The sequence below is a fragment of the Pristiophorus japonicus genome, chromosome 2 (assembly GCF_044704955.1).
Source record: "Pristiophorus japonicus isolate sPriJap1 chromosome 2, sPriJap1.hap1, whole genome shotgun sequence".
Classification (NCBI taxonomy): domain Eukaryota; kingdom Metazoa; phylum Chordata; class Chondrichthyes; family Pristiophoridae; genus Pristiophorus; species Pristiophorus japonicus.
The window spans coordinates 247,295,965-247,320,930 of NC_091978.1; the positions used below are offsets into that span (position 1 = coordinate 247,295,965).

Consider the following 24,966-nt stretch of genomic DNA (forward strand, 5'->3'; position numbering starts at 1 on the left):
CATCATTATAATTCATTTCTATCCTCATTTGAAACAAATAACATAAGAAAATATTAACACACATATATAAGCCTATTCCAAGATGCTGAAAAAGGTCCCAAATTAAGCCCAAAGGCCACCGGGAAATAATAATGCACATGATGTGCACTATATCCATTCCTAAAATTATTACACCATCATTTCTTTTTGCAGGGGTCGGGGGGAGGCTCCAAGAGTTATTGATCAAGATTGAGAGGCATATAAGTAGGGACAATAGGATTAATTCTGTGATCCCACACCCCCAGTAGGGAGCTGGTCTCACTTCTTAAGAGCATTGGCCCTTACTGGGAGTATGGGTTCTTTAAATTACGCCTAATGTGCTTCAGGGAGGGAGGTTACAGATTTATTTCATGTTAAAGGCACTATATAAATGCAAGTTGTTGTTGGTATTATATCTGTATAACCTTCACTCAGTAACCTCACCAAGGATTTATGTATTTAGATAGAATGTATCATTGTGAAATATTCACTGCTTAGTGAAATCGTATTTTTAAAAAGTGCTTTTTCAAGACCGACTGACCTAGAGTGGCTGATGCATGCTACTTTGAGTCAGTGAAACTATCAATCGGCATTTTTCAAATCTCGAGAACAATTCTCCAGCTTTTATTTCAGTCAATCTGAATGAGACAATAAATGAATATCAAACAATTAAGATTAACAATATAAAATTAAGTAAACAAATGTTGGAAGGCTCAGCAATGAAAACGATGACATAAATATAGCTCCAAAGACAGTAACATCAGTCTATGAGTGCCACTCTGTGATATGCTTTTGGGCCTGATGTTATGGGAGTTATTTTTACAAGTTTGCTCTGGTGCAGGGGGATCCTCGGCCACTGGCATCGCATATTGAAAAATTGCGCTTAGCGCGCCCGTGTTATTCTGATATGTATTTTCAGCAGGTGAAGTTCCCCATAACCAGTGCCTATTGGAAAATTTTATCTGATATATGACAATGTGGCTTTTCCACGAACAAGCTGCCAATAGCCTGCATCTTGATTTGTGCACCATTGGCAGAATAGAGGACTGGTCAAAGATGACTCCTACTAAATTTTTACGGTTTTTAATGTAAAATCTATTTGTAAATATTTAAATTGGGGGGCAGTCACTTGTTCCTTTCTTGAGAAAAGTAAGAAACAAATCTAGAATGTTTGCAGTGCTGGCTCTATGACCGCATTTTAAAACGTCTATTGAATCTTGCACCTACCTTATCAGTGTAAAATATCGCTTCTAGTAACTTCAGTGCACCTTCCTTCAACAATCAAAATTCTATCTTGGTGCCAAAAAGATATTTTAAGTAGCAACAGAGCAAAATTGTGCTTCAGGGAAATCACATTTGCACCAGTAACTAATGCAAAATGTGTTGGGACAGCGAAAAAATAATATAAAATAGGGTCACTTACTTCAATGACATAAACATTATTGGTCAAACCATTTTTATCTCATAAATATTTTCAACGTAGCTCATAGCTCTTACCCTGTTACTGTCCAAACGTATTTAATTTGTGCGAATTGAAAATGATTTCATTTTATTGGCTTCCTGTGCTATTCAATATTGTATTCTGTAAACTAATTTAAGAGACTGGACCAGATTAAATTTGCAGTTATCTTTCTGAGGGCAACAAGCTATAACAATATTAAAGACTTGACATCTCTTACTCATCAATTATGTACATATCTGAAGCAAAAAAAACATTGTAACATTGAGAGTCAGTGCCTACAGTTCACAATATACATCTATTTTGAGTGCTGTAGATTATTCCTGTGCCTTTGACCACTGGTTGATTATATTGATGTTTATGACAGACCAGGAACAGGGTAACTACACAAAGGTATTGCAACTGTATCTATGTTTTTTTTTTGCAGTTGCTTATCTGAGAATGTGTCACTGGAGCACTACAGATTCTGTGGCAGTTAAGAGGCCATTTCAACTTTGAGGCTTGAAGTTCAAATAACCTTTGGATGAGATCCTTCCGCTGGGTTCATATACCTGGGAATTCTCAGGAGCCTTTGTGTGGCTAATGCTGGATTACTTGCTGCTTGTGCAACAAGATGTTGGTACAGGTATGTGGATTCATTGCAGAATAGTACCTGGAGTGTAACAAGTAATCTGGAGACTGTCACATCAGTCATGGGACCACTTTGATCACAGATCCAAGAAACTCAATCCTATTCCTTTGAAATATAGTTAGGCAATATGGGGAAGGGTTGAGGAGAAAAAGGGAAAGACAACATCACAGCCTTCATCTGCATTCGCAGATGAAACAATTTTGGACCCTACTTTGAACAAAGATGATTCAATGGGTATTTAAGAAATAATGCAGGTGATTTTCATCTTGCTATTTCCCCATTTGTGCTCAAGAATGGGGCTGTAGCAGAACTAAAAGGCAGCAGCTGCTAGCCTGCTCCGACGTACTGCTGCTTTGATGTTCCGATTTTCAGACAGACTTGAATTCCAGCGACCAGCGCTCCCATCAGAAACAGGCAGCAGCCTCATGTACACGTGCAAATAGGGACAAGTGGCGTCATTTAGACCACGAGGTCAAGTTTTTCTCTGTCCATCTGACTACCGCCAGTGCCTGCTCTCACCCATCAATGATGGATTGTACAAGTTTAAGGGCGGCCATTTCCAGCAAACCTTAAAGGGATCCTCAGCTGCTGTCAGGTAAAGCTGGATGGAGCTTTAGGAGCATTTTTCTGGCAGTTGCTTGTTGGCTTTTCATCTTAACGGATTTGAAAGCGTATGTACATGTTGCTGTAGGTTCAGTACCCATGTTACCTGCTGCTCCACAGTGTTGCTTCTTTTTGTTCCCAATGAAAACTACACTTGCCCTCTAAGCTGCTGCTGCAGTCCCTTGACCAACAGCTGCACCGCCCATTGTCCCACCTCCAGATTGGCGAGGTGCCCATCATAGAATCATCAGCACGGAAGAAGGCCATTCGGCCCATCGAGCCTGTGCCGGATCCATTGCAACCATGTTTTGCTCTGGCAGCCCAGTGACTGCATGGTGACTAGGGCTGACTCCGAAAATTGCACGGGTCTCATGCTGACTCCTCTGGGCAGTTGCAGTACATGCCCCCTGTCCATTTACTGCATGAAAATCACCCCCAATAGATTTCACTTCACAATAACAGTTCTTAGTTAAGTCACTGCTCATCAAAGCTACCAAGCTTGTCACACAGAAGTCTAAAGGGGCCAAAAAATTCAGATATATATTTTCACTTTTTCAGTGTCTGAATCAGAAGAGTCCACAAACCAAACTTATACGTTGTAGTGTAGTGTGCCCAATACTTTCTCTTTTCTGCAACACTCACACTCACATCTTGTCCTTCTGAAAAAACACATCACTGAGCAAAATGAATGGACTACTAGTCATTCATATAATCCTTCAGGTATATTTGTGTCTGAGAGAGAAAGGGAGAGGGAGAGACACTGATCATCCAGTACAATTACACATAGCTGAGAGAAAGTACTGTAAATTCAGCGTATCGCACTTACTTAGTTAGTGATGTTTCCATCATGACAGAGAAGGAAAGGTTCATCCAGCAGCTGCTACAAGTCTGCAAGCCTGTTCTTATTTTGTGTCTTTTGTATGTGTTTGTTTGGATTTTATTTTGGGTGGAGCAATTTTTATTGGTGATTATATCGAGAAACACTATCCCCAACCAGACAACAATCTTTAATTACTGCCAATACAATCAGTCATTCTTCCCTCTCAGATATGCTTAAGTGAGCATTGGTAGGCTAGCTTCTGAGGAAACTATTGCATCAACAGTAAACCTAGGGAAAGGCTACTATTCCATAGGCGAATTATGCAGTGGATAGCTTGTAATCAGTTTAAACTGTTATTATTTAGTAACCAAAACCAAAATGATTGGAAACTCCAGTGATTTTAAAGCACAAGTTTATAATGCTGAGGTGATGATTTTGGATTAATTGAAATGCATGGCAGTAAAAGTAACATAGTGCAATTTTCTTTTTCACTGCAGATACCAGACAGTTAACCAGCACTGCACTGGTTTCATTTACAAAAACAGTCACATATTTCTGCCTTTACAATAGTCAATCAATGTTCAGATGGAGGGGGACCCAGACTGAACCCTGACTAAATGTCACCGGTTAAACATAAAACTCAGTCATAGGCTGTTGACCCACATTTCCTCGTGTGCTGTCAGCTTTACAATACCACATGCCAGCATATGGAAAGATTAACAAATACTTTCTGTTTGTAGAGGTATAGTAGAAAGTTGTTTTTTTTTGGCAGTCACTCCTAGCTTGGGAGGGGAGAGATGGTGGGAGCTGAGTGTTGGGAATAATAATAGGAAAATTGCTATTTTGCTTCCAGTTTTCCAACAACTATCTCATCACTTTTTGTAGCTCTTCCCTCAGCCAAGCTGGCAACGGCAGACCCAGTCTATAGAACAGCTTGGATAGTTCAATATTATGGTCCTTGTAGTATCTTGAGAGGAATGTTCTAGACTACAAAGAGGAAAAAAAAACAAAAAGGAATACATCATTTCTTGTTCTTGTTCCAACTCAGCCAAATATACATATCTTATACCTAAAAACAGCAGTTGTGTAAATATGTAATTGATTTATACATATTATAAAGCAGTACGTTTCCCCCCAGCAAATGCTACTAAGGGCAAAACATTCCAGAAAATGAATGCATACAATTTTAATGCAGCAGGTGAAGATTTTGCATGATTTTGAGAAGTTCAAAACTGGGCCTCGAAATCTTTGAGATTGCCAAGCGCACTCAAACTGACACGCAAGAGGGTCTCGCTAAATTGGTCTAATGGCACTCCAGGAGACAGTGCACCGGTCAGGACGAAACTGCAAGTTGGCCGGTGGGGACACTGGCACCAGGCCACTAGTAAGCCATAGGGAGGGGTAGGAGATCGGAAGGTGGTTGGCAGTGGCTTGTAGTTTCAAAATTGTGGCAGGAGGAAAGCTCCTTCTGGCTCCACATTCAGGTGAGCAGCTTGCACAGCTGATGGTGCAGATGATAAAAAGTCTTCCTGGCCAGTGGCATTGACTTCTCTTCCTACCTCCATTCACGGGTGGACATCCAAGATAATTCTTATAGGGACACAAGCGCCGCTACTGGCATCCCAATGATATGACTCTGGATTCTCTGGCAAGGTGAGGATGGAAGGTCACTGGTAGCCTCTCCACCACACTTCCAGCAGTGGACCAGTTCCAACAATTTTCAGCCTCTCCTTCTTCAGGATATTAACACTTAAACTGCTGGAATATCCAAGAGAGTTCCTGTCTTCTGAGAACAATTAAGTTTCTTTCTTTATTCCTGAACTGGCACACTCAAAATAATACTATTTTTACCAAAATATAGCTAATAAAATATCAGTTACAGTTTTATTTACTGCAGTATATGGGTATGGTAGTATAGTGGTTATGTTACTGGACTAGTAACTCAAAGTCCTGAACTAATAAACTACAGAACATGTTAAAATACCACCATGGCAGTTCGAGAACTTGAATCCAGTATAGAAAAACTGGTATCAGTAAGAAATGACCATGAAACTGTCGGATTGTTGTAAAAAACTAACTGGCTCACCAATGTCCTTTAGGGAAGGAAACATGCTGTTCTTACCCAGTCTGACCGAAATGTGACTCCATTCCCACACCAACGAGGTTGCATTACCACCTTTTCTGGGCAACTAGTGATGGGCAATAAATGCCAACCTCGCCAGCGATACTCAGATCCCGAGAATGAATAATAATAAAAACTAAAACACCAAATAGATATTAATTCTGTTCACTCTGAGATCCCTGTTTTTCGTACTTTTCCCACATCTTTTCCATTTTCTATCTGTTTTATTTTTTTATTGTTTACTGTGCAGTTTGCACCTGGGCAGGACCGGAATCAATGTCCTAGGGGGAGTGTTTGCTAGTGCTGTTGGTGAGGAGTTAAACCAACATGGCAGGGGGATGGGAACCTATGCAGGGAGACAGAGGGAAATAAAATGGAGGCAGAAGCAAAAGATAGCAAGGAGAATAGTAAAAGTGGAGGGCAGAGAAACCCAAGGCAAAAAGCAAAAAGGGCCACATTACAGCAAAATTCTAAAGGGGCAAAGTGTGTTAAAAAGACAAGCCTGAAGGCTCTGTGCCTCAATGCAAGGAGTATTCAGAATAAGGTGGACAAATTAACTGCGCAGATAGCAGCTAACGGATATGATGTAATTGGCATCATGGAGACATGGCTCCAGGGTGACCAAGGCTGGGAACTCAACATCCAGGGGTATTCAACATTTAGGAAGGATAGACAGAAAGGAAAAGGAGGCGGGGTGGCGTTGCTGGTTAAAGAAGAAATTAATGCAATAGTAAGGAGGGACATTAGCTTGGATGATGTGGAATTGGTATGGGTGGAGCTGCGGAATACCAAAGAGCAGAAAACGCTAATGGGAGTTATGTACAGACCATCAAACAGTAGTAGTGAGGTTGGGGACATAGAAACATAGAAACATAGAAAATAGGTGCAGGAGTAGGCCATAACCTCACATTTATCCACATTATACTTCATCTGCCATGCATTTGCCCACTCACCTAACCTATCCAAGTCACTCTGCAGCCTCATAGCATCCTCCTCACAGCTCACACTGCCACCCAACTTAGTGTCATCCGCAAATTTGGAGATACTACATTTAATCCCCTTGTCTAAATCATCAATGTATAATGAAAACAGCTGGGGCCCCAGCACAGAACCTTGCAGTACCCCACTAGTCACTGCCTGCCATTCTGAAAAGTACCTATTTACTCCTACTCTGTGCTTCCTGTCTGACAACCAGTTCTCAATCCATGTCAGCACACTACCCCCAATCCCATGTGCTTTAACTTTGCACATTAATCTCTTGTGTGGGACCTTGTCGAAAGCCTTCTGAAAGTCCAAATATACCACATCAACTGGTTCTCCCTTGTCCACTCTACAAGAAACATTCTCAAAAAATTCCAGAAGATTTGTCAAGCATGATTTCCCTTTCACAAATCCATGCTGACTTGGACCTATCATGTCACCTCTTTCCAAATGCGCTGCTATGACATCCTTAATAATTGATTCCATCATTTTACCCACTAATGAGGTCAGGCTGACCGGTCTATAATTCCCTGTTTTCTCTCTCCCTCCTTTTTTAAAAAGTGGGGTTACATTGGCTACCCTCCACTCGATAGGAACTGATCCAGAGTCAATGGAATGTTGGAAAATGACTGTCAATGCATCCGCTATTTCTAAGGCTACCTCCTTAAGTACTCTGGGATGCAGTCCATCAGGCCCTGGGGATTTATCGGCCTTCAATCCCATCAATTTCCCCAACACAATTTCCAGACTAATAAGGATTTCCCTCAGTTCCTCCTCCTTACTCGACCCTCTGACCCCTTTTATATCCGGAAGGTTGTTTGTGTCCTCCTTGGTGAATACCGAACCAAAGTACTTGTTCAATTGGTCTGCCATTTCTTTATTCCCCGTTATGACTTCCCCTGATTCTGACTGCAGGGGACCTACGTTTGTCTTTACTAACCTTTTTCTCTTTACTAACCTTTTTCTCTTTACATATCTATCGAAACTTTTGCAATCCGTCTTAATGTTCCCTGCAAGCTTCTTCTCGTACTCCATTTTCCCTGCCCTAATCAAACCCTTTGTCCTCCTCTGCTGAGTTCTAAATTTCTCCCAGTCCCCGGGTTCGCTGCTATTTCTGGCCAATTTGTATGCTACTTCCTTGGCTTTAATACTATCCCTGATTTCCCTTGATAGCCACGGTTAAGCCACCTTCCCTTTTTTATTTTTACGCCAGACAGGAATGTACAATTGTTGTAGTTCATCCATGCGGTCTCTAAATGTCTGCCATTGCCCATCCACAGTCAACCCCTTCAGTATCATTCGCCAATCTATCCTAGCCAATTCACACCGCATACCTTCAAAGTTAGCCTTCTTTAAGTTCTGGACCATGGTCTCTGAATTAACTGTTTCATTCTCCATCCTAATGCAGAATTCCACCATATTATGGTCACTCTTCCCCAAGGGGCCTCGCACAACGAGATTGCTAATTAATCCTCTCTCATTACACAACACCCAGTCTAAGATGGCCTCCCCCCTAGTTGGTTCCTCGACATATTGATCTAAAAAACCATCCCTTATGCACTCCAGGAAATCCTCCTCCACCGTATTGCTTCCAGTTTGGTTAGTCCAATCTATGTGCATATTAAAGTCACCCATTATAACTGCTGAACCTTTATTGCATGCACCCCTAATTTCCTGTTTGATGCCCTCCCCAACATCACTACTACTGTTTGGAGGTCTGTACACAACTCCCACTAACGTTTTTTGCCCTTTGGTGTTCTGCAGCTCTACCCATATAGATTCCACATCATCCAAGCTAATGTCCTTCCTAACTATTGCATTAATCTCCTCTTTAACCAGCAATGCTACCCCACCTCCTTTTCCTTTTATTCTATCCTTCCTGAATGTTGAATACCCCTGGATGTTGAGTTCCCAGCCCTGATCATCCTGGAGCCACGTCTCTGTAATCCCAATTGCATCATATTTGTTAACATCTATTTGCACAGTTAATTCATCCACCTTATTACGGATACTCCTTGCATTAAGACACAAAGCCTTCAGGCTTGCTTTTTAACACCCTTTGTCCTTTTAGAATTTTGCTGTACAGTGGCCCTTTTTGTTCTTTGCCTTGGGTTTCTCTGCCCTCCACTTTTCCTCATCTCCTTTCTGTTTTTTGCTTTTGTCTCCTTTTTGTTTCCCTCTGTCTCCCTGCATTGGTTCCCATCCCCCTGCCATATTAGTTTAACTCCTCCCCAACAGCACTAGCAAACACTCCCCCCAAGGACATTGGTTCCGGTCCTACCCTGCTGCAGACCGTCTGGTTTGTACTGGTCCCACCTCTCCCAGAACCGGTTCCAATGCCCCAGGAATTTGAATCCCTCCCTGCTGCACCACTGCTCAAGCCACGTATTCATCTGCGCTAACCTGCGATTCCTACTCTGACTAGCACGTGGCACTGGTAGCAATCCCGAGATTACTACTTTTGAGGTCCTACGTTTTAATTTAGCTCCTCGCTCCTTAGATTCATTTCGTAGGACCTCATCCCTTTTTTTACCTTTGTCGTTGGTACCAATGTGCACCACGACAACTGGCTGTTCTCCCTCCCTTTTTAGAATGTCCTGCACCCGCTCCGAGACATCCTTGACCCTTGCACCAGGGAGGCAACATACCATCCTGGAGTCTCGGTTGCGGCCGCAGAAACGCCTATCTATTCCCCTTACAATTGAATCCCCTATCACTTTCACTCTCCCAATCATTTTCCAGCCCTCCTGTGCAACAGAGCCAGCCAAGGTGCCATGAACTTGGCTGCATCAAAGAAGAAATAAGGGATGTGTGCAATAAAGTACAGCAATTATCATGGGTGACTTTAATCTACATATTGATTGGGCTAATCAAACTGGTAGCAATGCGGTGGAGGAGGATTTCCTGCAGTGTATTAGGGTTTGTTTTCAAGACCAATATGTCAAGGAACCAGCTAGAGAATTGGCCATCCTAGACTGGGTGATGTGTAATGAGAAGGGACTAATTAGCAATCTTGTTATGTGAGGCCCCTTGGGGAAGAGTGACATAATATGGTAGAATTCTTTATTAAGATGGGGAATGACACAGTTAATTCAGAAACTATTGTCCTGAACTTAAGGAAAGGTAACTTCGATGTTATGAGGCGTGAATTGGCTAGAATAGACTGGCAACTGATACTTAAAGGGTTGACGGTGGATAGGCAATGGCAAACATTTAAAGATCACATGGATGAACTTCAACAATTGTACATCCCTGTCTGGAGTAAAAATAAAACAGGGAAAGTGGCTCAACCGTGGCTAACAAGGGAACTTAAGGATCGTGTTAAATCCAAGGAGGAGGCATATAAATTGGCCAAAAAAAGCAGTAAACCTGAGGATTGGGAGAAATTTAGAATTCAGCAGAGGAGGACTAAGGATTTAATTAAGAGAGGGAAAATAGAGTACGAGAGGAAGCTTGCCGGGAACATAAAGACTGACTGCAAAAGCTTCTATAGATATGTGACGAGAAAAAGATTAGTGAAGACAAATGTAGGTCCCTTGCAGTTGGATTCAGGTGAATTTATAATGGGGAACAAAGAAATGGCAGACCAATTGAACAAATACTTTGGTTCTGTCTTCACAAAGGAAGTCACAAATAACGTTCCGGATGTATTAGGGGACCGAGGGTCTAGTGAGAAGGAGGAACTGAAGGATATCCTTATTAGGTGGGAAATTGTGTTCGGGAATTTGATGGGATTGAAGGCTGATAAATCCCCGGGGCCTTATAGTCTGTATTCCAGAGTACTTAAGGAAGTGGCCCCAGAAACAGTGGATGCATTGGTGATCATTTTCCAACAGTCTATCGACTTGGGATCAGTTCCTATGGACTGGAGGGTAGCTAATGGAACACCACTTTTCAAAAAAGGAGGGAGAGAGAAAATGGGTAATTATAGACCGGTTAGCCTGACATCAGTAATGGGGAAAATGCTGGAATCAATCATTAAGGATGAAATAGCAGCGCATTTGGAAAGCAGTGACAGGATCGGTCGAAGTCAGCATGGATTTGTGAAAGGGAAATCATGCTTGATGAATCTTCTGGAGTTTTTTGAGGATGTAACTAGCAGAGTGGACAAGGGAGAACCAGTGGATGTGGTGTATTTGGACTTTCAAAAGGATTTTGACAAGGTCCCACACAGGAGATTGGTGTGCAAAATCAAAGCACAAGGTATTGGGGGTAATGTACTGATGTGGATAGAGAACTGGTTGGCAGATAGGAAGCAGAGAGTCGGGATAAACGGGTCGTTTCAGAATGGCAGGCAGTGACTAGTGGGGTGCCGCAGGGCTCAGTGCTGGGACTCCAGCTATTTACAATATATATTAATGATTTAGATGAAGGAATTGAGTGTAATATCTCCAAGTTTGCAGATGACACTAAGGTGGGTGGTGGTGTGAGCTGTTAGGAGGATGCTTAGAGGCTGCAGGGTGACTTGGACAGGTTGGGTAAGTGGGCAATTGCATGGCAGATGCAGTATAATGTGGATAAATGTGAGGTTATCCACTTTGGGGGCAAAAACACGAAGGCCGAATATTATCTGAATGGTGGCAGATTTGGAAAAGGGGAGGTGCAACGAGACCTGGGTGTCATGATTCATCAGTCATTGAAAGTTGGCATGCAGGTACAGCAGGCGGGGAAGAAGCCAAATGGTATGTTGACCTTTATAGCTAGGGGATTTGAGTATAGGAGCAGGGAGATCTTACTGCAGTTGTACAGGGCCTTGGTGAGACCTCACCTGGAATATTGTGTTCAGTTTTAGTCTCCTAATCTGAGGAAGGACGTTCTTGCTATTGAGGGAGTGCAACGAAGGTTCACCAGACTGATTCCAGGGATGGTTGAACTGACATATGAGGAGAGAGTGGATCAACTGGGCCTTTATACACTGGAGTTTGGAAGGATGAGAAAGGATCTCATAGAAACGTGTAAGATTCTGACGGGACTGGACAGGTTAGATGCAGGAAGAATGTTCCCGATCTTGGGGAAGTCCAGAACTAGGGAACACGGTCTTAAGATAAGGGGTAGGCCATTTAGGACTGAGATGAGGAGAAACTTCTTTACCCAGAGAGTTGTTAAGCTGTGGAATTCCCGACTGTAGACAGTTGTTGATGCCAGTTCATTGGATATCTTCAAGAGGGAGTTAGATAAGGCCCTTACAGCTAAAGGGATCAAGGGGTATGGAGAGAAAGCGGGAAAATGGTACTGAGGGAATGATCAGCCATGATCTCATTGAATGGTGGTGCAGGCTCGAAGGGCCGAATGGCCTACTCCCGCACCTATTTTCTATGTTTCTATGTTTATGTTTTTCTCGTTAATCTAACCTACTCAATTTTGTTCCTAATCTCTTCCTCTATGGAGATGGGTGCAAATTTGGAAAAGGTGGGTTTTTATTGTTGGAAACTCAAAGACCACTTTTTCCAGTCAATTGAATGCCTACACTTAAAAGACCAATGTGGTGAATAGATGCACAGGTTAAACTCGGATGCGGTCTGTCAAATGAATGTACTCATCAGTCACTTGCAATGCTCAATGAGCTTTTTTGAGTAAACTCATGAACTGTTCACAAAAATCCTCCAAGGGACCAACATTTACTTTAGCCACTCTTTTCCTTTTTACATATCGATAGAAACTCTTGCTATCTGTTTTTATATTTCATGCTAGTTTACTTTCTTAGTCTATCGACCCTTTCTTAATCATTTTTTGAGTCATTCTTTGCTGGCTTTTAAAAGCTTCCCAATCTTCTGTCCTCCCACTAGTTTTGGCCACTTTGTATGCTCTTGTTTTATTTCCGTCCTTTATTTCTTTAGTTAGTCACGGATGGCTATCTTTTCTTTTACACCCTTTCCTCCTCACTTGAATGTATTTTTCTTGAGAGTTGTGAAATATCACCTTAAATATACACCACTGTTCATCAACCGTCCTACACTTTAATCTATTTTCCTAGTCCACTTTAGCCAACTCGGCCCTCATACCTTTGTAGTCTCCTTTATTTAAGCTTAGTATGCTGGTTTGAGATCCAACTTTTTCACCCATCTGAATTTGAAATTCAACCATGCTATGAACTGTCATTCCAAGGGGATCCATTCCTGGGATATTAATCCTGTGTCAATACACAGGACCAGATAGCCTGCCCCTTGGTTGGTTCCGTTACATACTGCTCAAGGAACCCGTCCCTTATGCACTCTATGAACTCTTCCTCAAGGCTACCCTGACCAATTTGATTTGTCCAATCAATATGGAGGTTAAAATCACCCATGATTATTGCTGTTCCCTTTTTACAAGCCCCCACTATTTCCTGGTTTATACTTCGACCAACAGAGTTGCTACTGTTAGAGGGCCTATAGACTACACCCACCAGTGACTTTTTCCCCTTATTATTCCTTATCTCCACCCAAACTTTTTCAAAATCCTGATCATTTGAGCCAACATAATTTCTTTATCAACCTTTATCAACAGAGCTACCCCACCTCCTTTTCCTGTCTGTTTGTCCTTCCAGATTGTCAAGTACCCCTTAATATTTAGTTCCCAGTCCTGGTCACCTTATAACCACGTCTCTGTAATGGCTATCAGATCACACTGATTTGTATCTATTTGTGCTGTCAACTCATCTATTTTGATACGAATGCTACGTGCGTTTAGACAAAGAGCCTTTAAATTTGTTTGTTTAGCCTTTTTTCCTGCTTGTTTCCTCTGTCCTTCAAATTCTGCATTTTTGCTTTCTAATTTCAGCTTTACTCCCGTCCCTACTGAATCTATTTTCAGGTTCCCATCCCCCTGCCAAGCTAGTTTAAAACCTCCGCAACAGCACTAGCAACCCACCTCCACCAGGATATTGGTCCCGGTTCTGTTGAGGTCAACCCGTCCAGCTTGTACAGGTCCCACCTCCCCCAGAAGTGGTCCCAATGCCTGAGGAAACTAAAGCCCTCCCGCCTGCACCATCTCTCCAGGCACGCATTCATCTGTTCTATCCTCCTGTTTCTGTACTCACTAGCTCGTGGCACCGGGAGTAATCCGGAGATTACTACCTTTGAGGTCCTGCTTTTTAATTTCTCTCCTAGCTCCCTAAACTCTGCCTGCAGGACTTCATCCCTCTTTCTATCTATGTCATTGGTCCCGATATGGACCACGTTCTCTGGCTGTTTACCCTCTCCCCGCCAGAATGTCCTGCAGCCGCTCGGTGACATCCTTGACCCTGGCACCAGGGAGGCAACATACCCATCCTGGAGTCACGTCTGTGGCCGCAGAAACGCCTGTCTGCTCCCCGACTATCGAATCCCTTACAACAATAACTCTTCCATTCTTCTTCCTCCCCACCGTGGAGCTGAGCAACCTGTGGTGCCGTGGATTTGGCTCTGGCTGCACTCCCCAGAGCCACCATCGCCCCTCACCGGTACTCAAAACAGAGCACCGGTTGGAAAGTGAGATGGACTCAGGGGACTCCTGCATTACCTGCCTAGTCCTCCTCTTCTGTCCGGTGATCACCCACTCCCTCTCTGCCTACACACTTTTAAGCTGCAGGGTGACCACCTCTAGAAACGTGCTATCCACGTAGCTCTCAGTCTCACGGATGCACCGCAGTGACTCCAGCTACTACCGCTCAAGCTCCAAAATACAGAGCTCGAGTTGGTGCAGCTAGAGACACCTCCTGCACATGTGGTCGTCCCGACTGCGCGAAGCATCCAGGATTTCCCACATGCCACAGGATGTTTAATCCACAAGACTGACCTGCCCCGCCATCCCTCTAGTTACACTCAGAACTATCAAGTAGAACTAACCTCTAAACCTTAGCGAAACTCACCCAGCCACTGCTCAGCAAACAGCTGATTTAATTAATTAGTTTTCCTTAGATAATAAAGATCACTTATCTATTTAATTGCAGCTCCTAACTTACACCAATGCCCAAGGTTTTTTAAAGTTTTGTACCAACTACTTTCTTAAGAAAAGAAATACCAATCATACATTATGCAGAAAGTACTACATGCAAAAATATGCTTCATGATTTTGTTTTTACGTATTCAGCTCCTGGTATGGGCAACATGAGAGAATTGGGCATTTTGAAAACTGCAAGTACATTCAGTACTCAAAATGTGGATTTTTGGAGTCCTTGCATGTGGTGCATCAGAAAACTACAGGTCTGTTGTCTACAATTTTCCATTGTGTGCTTGTGGCATGTTCCTCACACTGTGCAAGGGCTTGGAAAATCTTCACGTGAGGATTGTAAGTGGTTTCCCTTAGGTGTTTTCAACGCATCCCTACTTTGCAATAGTTCTAGAGCTGGGAGTGATTACTGTACTGAACAGATGAATGAGGCGCTCATTAAAGAAATGTTCCGCCAGTTCTTTGAACTCAGTTACGGGAATGTGAGTCCGGAAAGATTGTACGATATGGGAGCGAGGGATAATGTTGCTCCAAGGAGGCAGAGGCGAGGGGTGCTCAATGATGTCGCTGCGACGTTTAGCGCGGGTACATCTCTCGTCAATAGTATGACGACGTGTAGCTGCAGATGCAGATCAGTGGTTTAAAGGACCAGCTGTGGAAAATCCTAGGGGAAGGGAATGCAGTGGTAGGGTCGGAGTTAGAGGAGGACCAGGCAATGACTGTCCATTAAAGGAAGTTATCGCAGAGCTGGAGACACACACAAAGACTGTAAATGCATTAATACAGGAGGACAGGAATGTCTCGGCACAGGCAGCACGAAACGAAGTGTGCGTGTTGTACAGTGCCTGGTTGCTGAGCGAGGGGCGCAGTCATTTTGAGGACCTCCAGCAAGGTCACGTTCCATCATGGATCAGCAACCGGCACCTCGTAGCTCTCAACCCATACAGTAATTCGATGAGCCCGTGTCAGCTCCGTCAAGCCTCCAAAGCCTACCCAATCTCAGTGGATTGCGGTCGGTCCAACCACACAATCGTGGGGATAGTGTTGCGTATGCCGGTAATGGGTGGGACATCACAACCAGCGCCGGTATACAGGGTGGAGAACATTGGGGTCATACAGGAAGGGGTGCACGTGTGGTATCATGTGGTCCCACCACTTGTTATAAAGTGGGAGCACGCCATGACCAGCTCTGACCTCAAGGGTTGCCAGAGCAGGGGTGCACACGTCATATTGTTTCCCCAGCATTTGAACGCGTACGATCGGCCAGAGTGCGGGTTTGAATCTGAGAGTCACCATGGAGTTGAGGGCCCAGAGCCACGTTCCACCTCAGGTAGCATATGTGGGCAACGGGACATACTGTGTAACCACGAGTGTGGACCAGTATCGAGTGCACCGGGACACTTGGTGTCTGGTCACCGACAGCACTTTCTGCTTCAAACCCCACGCCGAAGTTCAAGTGGCAGAGGAATGTATTATTCCGATCCCAGGACCATCCACGGTACACATTATAGTAAATGACACGATCCCGAACCTGCAACAGTACATTACCCAGTTCGGGTATCAGATTCCTTTTCTGCCGGAACACCTAACAACGTTATTAAAAGCCGTTGAGCTATGCCAAAACATTATTTCACGCTGGATCAGACAAACCGGGACACAGGGGAAAGAATTAAAGGGATAAATTCCCCACCCTGTGGGACCTTGGTATAACTGTGGAGGTTCCTCCATGGATCTGGATATGCTCACATGGTCTCGTCATTGTACAGTATTTGATTGTGATATACCTGTTGTGTATTTCTTATAAAAAGGAAAGTCAGGCGCCCCGGAGTCAATGGGAGGCCGTAGTTAACAAACCTTGAATGTAACTTTCTGTATCTATATGGTAACAGTGCAATGCACGGTTGTATATTCGGGGTGTTTTAAAAGTAAAAAGGGATAGGATTGGTTGGGAACCACGATGCTTGCTCACCAGCGGATGTTGATATGTTTTAGAAGACTCTTGAAATATCATAGGGGGGACTGTAAGCATCAAATCACCACGGATTTGTTGGACATTGTGTTTTAATCCCCAAGGATTTGTTGGACATATTTTTCTCACCGCAGAAAAAGCTGGAAGCTGTTTGTGGGAGGGACCCAGGTACTTCTCCATGTTGGACTTAGAATGATGGGCAGTGGGTCTGGGAAGACAATGGCCAAGATAAGGCAATTAATCGCAGGTGATGGGCAAATGGAGATCCATTGTTAAACAATATGAACTCATCAAAGGTAGATCAGGTGAACTGATCAGTGATCAAGCCATTACCTGGATGAGATACCAGAACAATAGAAAGCCATTAAGCCCAGATCAGTCGGAAGCAAAAACCCATCACTGGACTCAAAACAAGAAGCCTCAAAAACAAGGAAAAAACTTTATTGGGCCAAAAGACACACCCACAGGAAGCCTCAAAACAACAAACTTTATTCAGCCTGAAAGGGCGGACAGTATGGGGGTATAAAAGAGGCCATGTGGCCACAGCTTGCTCTCTTGCTCTCACTGCTTCGCCTCTACAGGAACCGAACCCTCCTTATGGGTGGAGAGAAGAAACCAGAAGAGACACGTTTTCATCAGGAGAAGCAGCGATTAAACAAACCAATCGGTGAGCATCATCCCTGCACAAACACATTTTTTAAGATCATAGCCACGGTGTGAGCGGATATTGTGGGTTCTCCCAACCAAATCTTAGGGGTTTTCAGGGGAGGTTTTATACGTGGGTACTTCGTGAAAGGGGCCTGTTTAGATGGGCCAGATTATGTGTTGTACTGTATTTATTTATTTTACACACCAGGGTGTGCGTGGTTTTACTGGGTGCAGGTGTGTGTTTTAACTTTAATAAAAGCATTGCCGGTTGAGACCAAGGTATTTGTCCCTGACTCATTCGTCTGTTCAGTACAGTAGTCACTCCCAGCTCTCGAACTATTGTAAAGTGGGGGTGCGTCAAAAACACCTAAGGAAAACCACTTACAGATTCATGGTGTTCCCAAGAGTTTGCGATGTAAATTAATGTAACATTATGTTAAATTTGTATGAGGATTAGGCTGCTGGATATTTTTTTAAACAGAAATACCTCTAAATCCATCGCTGGATACTTTCTGCCTTTGCTTTTCCCCAGACACTTTGTCTTCCCTCCTTCAAGCAACTGGCACCAGAAGCCCTTTTGTGGATCAAACCTGAAATTCATAAGACACCCTCTCAGCCATTTGCTACTAACATTAGCTACATTTATAGAACCCCTTTAGGGTTTACTCTTACACTAATAGCTAATAGCGAAGAAGCACATTAATCTACTTCAACACAACATGTAATTGCATCAGTCCCCATTTGGAGTATGTTATCACTGCTTATTACTTACTCATATTTCACATTTATCTTACCAATAACAGAAGGAAGATATTTGACAAAATCTGTTTAGGAAACGCCTTATCCATAAAGTGTATTTAGCTGTTTAAAAGGAAGCAGAGCCCAGTTTAATGGGTTTAGTCTCCAGACTTTCTGCTGGATAACTACTACTGTGTCACGATCTAAGATTTGAAGATATGCAGTTGTTATTCATAATGTCAGTATCTAAAATGACAGCAAAATGATGACTCTTGCAGAAGTGAAACAATGCCAGTAACCTCTACAACATTCCACGAATCAGCCCTCTCCATGGAACGTGTCTCTTGAATTCTCATTGCAATGTTTCTGTTATAAATCACTACTAATCGTTAATTTGAGTTTTTCAATGATTTCTCTCCATAATTTACCATTCAAAATTTCTCATTTCCTTTTCAAATTTTTAAACTATTATTGCAATAGCTAGATTAGAACTTATTTTATTACACTTATTACAACAGGAGTGTTCAAGGTTTTTGTCTTTGTGTGACACTTAGGTGTATACCATGGAGACTCTAAGGCCATATATATGGTGGAATTTTCCTTGGTGCCACTTTTGTTGATATTACTTGCCAGGGTGGACTTATGTCCACTTAACTGCCCCACCACTGACCCTGTCAAACTTCCTGAAGTTAACCTCTTTGAAGTGATGTTTTCTAGTGTTGTGCGATAGAGTACATTGATTTTACTATTGTTGATTGCACTCACTAGCTAGGCCACGTAAATTTTAAATGTTCTCTGCCAGCCCTAGCAATGCTGAATGCTGGCATTACTAGTGTCGAGCATTGTTAATGCAGTAATGCCAAAAAATGTAACCTACGATGTAGATATGTCATTGTTGCCCTATTTGAATATGCAGGCCTATTTTGGGGCAGCCAATTTCAACATCTGATGTCACTTCTGGTAGCAAATCCTAGAAGGAGTCAGTACCAGCAGGGAGCCTGTGCAATGTCTCACTGACCGATTTTCAACCCCTGTTTGAAGATTGCCCAAAGTAGGGCAATTATTCTTTAGAAAATACTGCCTATAAAGCTGAAATCAATGGTCCTATTAAGTCAGTCTCCTTTAGACAAACACTTGGTCTGTTTGGGTGTACAACTGATCCTCATTTTCATTGGCTAACAGCCAGAGGGCTGTCACTATGTGCCAAGCACTACATTGCGATTAGCAGCTTGAGGGTCTCATGGCTCCATGAGCACCACTTAGACAGAGCAGCAGTTGATGTATATGCCCTTCAAGCAAGCACAGTAATGGGGAACTAAACCAGATTCAGTAGACTTATCTCCATGTGTGATATATATGCCTGCTCTTGCAATATCCACAGAACCAAGGCTGTACCTGCCCATGGTGTGCGTAAACCTGTACTAAAAGTAAGGAGGGCTGGCCTCGCCAAACTTTGCAAGACTAGCCATTTTTTGTCCTATTTTAATATGCTCCCTGTGCATGAAAAATAGGTGAAGCGAACCTGACCAGCAATTGAATGAGGCAGGTGGGTGGTGGGGGGGGTGGGGGGGAAGGGGCGGAAATCTGGCAAGTTATTCACCATTAAAGGGGATCGGAATTTTTGTTATAGTGAAAGTTTTCCTTGCTGGATAAGAACAGTGATCAACTACAGGCAAAGTGGCCAGAGGTGTGTGTATCAAAAACTATCTTGAAGCGGGAATATGGGGAACATTTTCTAGTGACTTCCAAGAAGGATCTGTGGATTGAAAGGAGGCAGCTCCTGAATTACAGAATGATTTAAACATAATCATCATGGGCAGTCCCTCGAAACGAGGATGACTTGCTTCCACGCCAAAAAAGGATGAGTTCACAGGTGTGTTACTGAAGGACCTAATATTCCAGGTCCTGAACTACATCCTGAAGAGTGGAAGATGCCTGTGCGTGGGTTTTTTTAACGTGTGGTGCCCATTGCACACCAGCTACCACACAGGCTTGACAGAGCTAGGTCTTGGTCCAGTGGCAAGGGTTATCCAAGATGACTGGAGAGCTGCTCTGCTGCACGGACCTAGTGTGCACACATATCGCAGTGTGGGCTGCCCCTGGGCCCCGGCCCCGAACTCACACTTCTCCTGGGCCCCGATCACATCCCTCCAATGTCTTTCACCGCTCCTGCTATATCTGCCCATGCTCCAATCACCGACCTGGACTTTGATGATGTCACTCTTCGCTGCCGTTGCCCTCCTGCACTAGCTCGCGCTGCTCCCTGAAGTGGTATGCCTCCACGCTGCTCCCAGGCCACCGCACCTCCGCTCATTTTATAGCCCCGATCTGCCGCTGGTGTTCTCATGTAAACATAATATGAGTGGGTCAAAAACCAGCAGATTACAGTTAATGCATTACAGCCTTGGTCCAAACATGGACTAAAGAGCTGAATTCCAGAGGTGAGGTGCGAGTGACTGCCCTTGACATCAAGGCACCATTTGACCGATTGGGGCATCACGAAGCCCTAGTAAAGTTGAAGTCAATGAGAATCAGGGGGAATATTCTCCACTGGCTGAAGTCGTACCTAACACAAAGGAAGATGGTTGTGGTTGTTGGAGGTCAAACATCTTATCCTCAGGACATCGTTGCAGGAGTTGCTCAGGGCAGTGTCCTAGGCCCAACCATCTTCAGCTACTTCATCAATGACCTTCCCTCCAGCATAAGGTCAGAACTGGGGATGTTTGCTGATGACTGCACAGTGTTCAGTTCCATTCGCAACTCCTCAGATAATGAAACAGTCCATGCCCGCATGTAACAATACCTGGACGACATTCAGTCTTGGGCTGATAAGTGGCAAGTAACATTCAGATCACACAAGTGCCAGGCAATGGCTATCTCCAACAAGAGAGAGTTTAACCACCACTCCTTGACGTTTAACAGCATTACCATTGCCGAAATCCATCAACATCTTGGGGTTCACCAGTGACCAGAAATGTAACTGGATCAGCCACTAGCGCAAGAAGAGCAGGTCACAGGCTGGGTATTCTGTGGTGAGTGACTCACCTCCTGACTCCCGAAAGCCTTTCCACCATCTCCAAGGCACAAGTCAGGAGAGTGATGGAACACACTCCATTTGCCTGGTTGAGTGCAGCTAAAATAAGCTTGCCACTGATATGTCCTTACTACACAGTATAAATACACACGAGGCCCATACTTGAGAGAAGGTCACTCTGTGACCAGTTACTTTTATTACCAAGACCTCAAGAGACTGAAGGTGGGTGGAGCTTCCCCTTTTATACCGGAAAGTCCAGGTTAGGAGTGTCTCCCACAAGTTCGCCCCCCGTGGTCAATGTTTTCAAGGTGTACAACTTAGGTCAGCTTATACATGGGTTACAATGATAGTTGAATACATGACAGCCACCATCCAGGACAAAGCAGCCCGCTTGATTGGCATTCCATCCACCACCTTAAACATTCACTCCCTCCACCACCAGTGCACCATGGCTGCAGTGTGTGCCATCTACAAGATGCACTGCAGCAACTCGAAATGCAGTGCACTGAGAATTGGGTGCGTAAGCCTGCACCCCGGTTTTATAACCCATGCTCACTGTTGTCAAGACAGTGGAATCCCGTGCAAAATCGGATCTGCAAAATAAATACAACATTTAATCACTAAAATTGTATACATTTCTTATAAACTTACGTCAGGGCCTGAGAATAATTGTAGTACTGGGAAACTCCAAGGAATTTCTGCACACCATCCATTACTGCAGCAGGGCCAGTCCTCAGCTTGTGCCCATCTATAATGTGTAACTAAAACCAGTTTCAGTCAGATAATGTTACTGGACAATAAATCATTAAAAGTACAAACACAAGTTCAAAGTAAGAATATAAATAAAATATAACCATCCACATCTATCTGGCTGTCATTTGGTAGCATACTGACTTAAATGGCTGTTTCACACCTGTGGTGAGGGGAAGGTGATACAGCGTGGCGAAGACTTTGAGCTGTTTGCTATCTTAAGTTAGACTTCCCCTTGACAGGCAGTAGTGAATTTACTGCCACTAGTTTGATAAAAAATATGTTGCTCACAATTCCACAACTTTTCCCAGATGGCCAAGAATAGCTAACATAAATTTGTTAATTCCTGACGAGCAGACATTATTTGATGTAGCAACTGTGTGTGGGCTGGCAAAGAATAGTCCTGTCTGTCGAAAAGCTCTTATTATTACTGGTGTAAATTTTTAATTTCTTCATATTAATTGGCTTTAAGGAGTCTGAAGCTGTTAAAGTGACAATTGCATTGTTTCCTTGCCAAGTATAAAGTTATATTGGGTTGATGACCTTTGGCCTGACCTGAAACGGTAACTGTTTTTCTCTCCACAGATGCTGACAGACCTGCTGAGTATTACCAGCATTTTATGTTTTTAGTTCAGATTTCCAGCATCTGCAGTATTTTGCTTTTGGTAAAGTTATATTGCATGTTTTCCATTGATGTAAAACAGGTTTTGCTTCCCGATGCAAAATTTGCAATTTGATTGCAGCTAAACCTGGTGGCAAGAGTTAGGCCTGAGAAGATGTTGTCATGCCACTTCATGCTAGGTCTGGTGCAATTGTAACTGGGGTAGGCTTTAAAATTAAAACTTTAAAAATACCAAGGGGATCCACTGGTCCAACTTTAACTTATTTAAACTTAAAGTCAACTCTTTATTGACATCAGAAAGTTCACGGCCTAGAAATCCGATAAAGCCCGAAAACGGGCAGTGCCACCGTGGGGCGAGGTTAACTCATGCCTGTAAAAAGAGTGCAGGCAGCACTGTTATTTTGGTGCTGCCTGCAGACTTGAAAGATTGCAGTGCACAGCTACCATGCAATTCGCTGCTTCAGGCAGTGTGCTCAGCAGGAGGCCTAATGTAGCATTGCCGTAGCGTCCCTGGAGTGAGGCCGTGCTTTCTTAAAGCTAGGTTGTCATTTTAGAAAGTAGTCTTGAGCCCTTAAAGGGGAACTGCCTTCTAAAATAAAACAATTAAAATCATTTAAAAGTAGGCAGCCTTTAGCTGTTAGAGCTCAACTGCCTTCTGAAAAAAAAATTACAAACAATTCCCAAATAGCAGTCCTCCGCTTTTAAAGCTGAACTTCATTCTGCACAGAAAAAAATGGTAAAAGTACCTCAGCATCAACACAAATGGCTCAACAATCCAGGGAAGGGGCACTCAGGGTCTTGCATGCAGTACTCCTGCTTTATACAGGGGCTCAACACTACAAGAGAGGTCCTCTACCCACAGGGGGCCAGGAGGCTCTCCAGGAAGAAGGATGTGGGACCACATCACCGGGACCATCACTGATAGCAGTGCCACCCCCAGGACCTTGCTCCAGTGCCCAAAGACGTTTCAGACCTTTGGTCAAGGTCAGTGAATGCATCTTCAAAGGCCATCTCCTACTAGCCTCACACACTGCTCAATGCACATGGTGTAAGCATACAGCTCTTGCTTTCCAGCCCTTCCCTCACCACAACCCTATCCTTGTGCCTTCCTCATTTCAGATACTCAAGAAATCCAGCCTGCCCAGCTGTGGTTGGCCCAGAGGGAGAGGAGAGTGAAAAAGAAGAAACAACACCATCACATGACTTCACACTCCCAGCCACCATCTGCTGAGGTCGTCCTGCAAGGCCTTCCAGCTGCCATGTTGCAGCCACTGAGGTAGCACTGTGTGACATCTTTAGGATAGGCAAAGGTACAAACAAGACAGTCACAAAGGGAATGCACAAGGTTGATTAGTTGATTTCGTGATGTAATATTGAATGGATAGATCTATAAAGTTGGATTGGAAAGTTTGCTTTGTGGTGGCTTTTATTTCAGCATTGTGGCCAAGAGGATGCTGTGATGGTCAGTAACAGAGGGAAGGTAAGGTGTGGGACTAATGTTGAAAGGGAAATCGGGGTTGTGGTCACTGGTACCACAGGTGGATGATTCCATCCCGGATATCCCAATCAGAAATGGTCTGTCTGCATTGCATCCTTCCTTCCGTTTCCTCCTATTCTGCTTCTTCTTCTTCCTCCTCCCTCTACGAACATCTTGTTTCCTTTGCTGCCTCTGCTTCATCTCCATGTGCCCCCCCAGTACTGTGAGCAAGTGATCTTCTCAGAGGCAAAATACTGCAGATGCTGGAAATCTGAAATAAAAACAGAGAATTCTGGAAATACTCAGTAGGTCAGGCAGCATCTTAACCTGAAACATTAACGCTGTTTCTCTCTCCACAGATGCTACCTGATCTGCTGAGTATTTCCAGCATTTTCCATCTTCTCTGAGGCCTTCCTTTACCATCCAAAGCCGTGCAAGTGTCCAGCAGCACTCCCTGCACACTTTAACAACTTTTTAAATGTATTGCACTAAGCCAGTACTTCAATAAAATACATTAAAAAAAAGTCCAAAAGCTGAAATCCAAACTTACCTGAAAGATGTGTGTCCCCCTTTAAGCCCTGACAGCATCTCTGCAGGGCTGCTTCACACATGTTCTTCATGCGTAGTTACGAAAAGGTGTTATGACATGCGACAACATCCAAAATAGCAGTCGTGGCATCAAATCAGGCGTTGCACCCCGATTAATGTCACAATCTATTCATTTGACCTTGAGAGGCCAGCACTGGCAATGGCAGTGCTATGGCCCTCACTATAATGGTGTGCCGCCGCGGAAACAGGAAGAAGCGAGCTGCCCGCCATTTTTTGAAGAAATCCGGCACTAAAGTAGGGAATTTCTAGGCCCACAAGTTGTGAGCAGAGCTCCACTCGAGCACACATGGGCAAAGTTTTGATTTCCTTGATCGGTGAGTGATGCAAGTGTGTAAATGGACACTTGTTTGGTCTTCTTTTGCAGCAGCTATCAAAATCATACAGGTGTAAAATTTGTACCCATTATGTAATTGTACCATAAAGAGAGCGTAATTCAGTGCAAATTCTTCACATACAGAGGGAGGCATAAGATCAACATCAAATTTGCCCTGCCTCTCTCAGTAAAGACAAAGGAAAGGACCAAGTGGTGTGGCATTGTGAATGCTGACTGCTCCTTTGTGGCTAGGATTAAGTTCGT

General features: G+C 43.6%; 1 protein-coding gene across 9 annotated transcripts in view; it reads right to left on the reverse strand.

The window, feature by feature from the left end:
- Positions 1 to 640: 640 nt before the first annotated feature.
- LOC139245293 (bifunctional heparan sulfate N-deacetylase/N-sulfotransferase 4-like) overlaps positions 641 to 24,966 on the reverse strand; it is a 976,369-nt gene continuing 952,043 nt past the window's right edge. For 7 of the 9 annotated variants that reach the window (XM_070871150.1, XM_070871158.1, XM_070871145.1 and 4 more), the window contains 3 exons: positions 21,583 to 21,692; positions 17,647 to 17,749; positions 641 to 4,518 (listed from right to left, as the gene is read on the reverse strand). In XM_070871150.1, coding sequence (XP_070727251.1) covers positions 4,396 to 4,518; positions 17,647 to 17,749; positions 21,583 to 21,692 — 336 coding nt within the window. In that variant the 3' untranslated portion in view covers positions 641 to 4,395. Of the gene's footprint in view, positions 4,519 to 17,646; positions 17,750 to 21,582; positions 21,693 to 23,673; positions 24,073 to 24,966 lie in introns of those variants that run through there. The other 2 variants (XM_070871161.1, XM_070871159.1) reach the window with 2 other exon arrangements.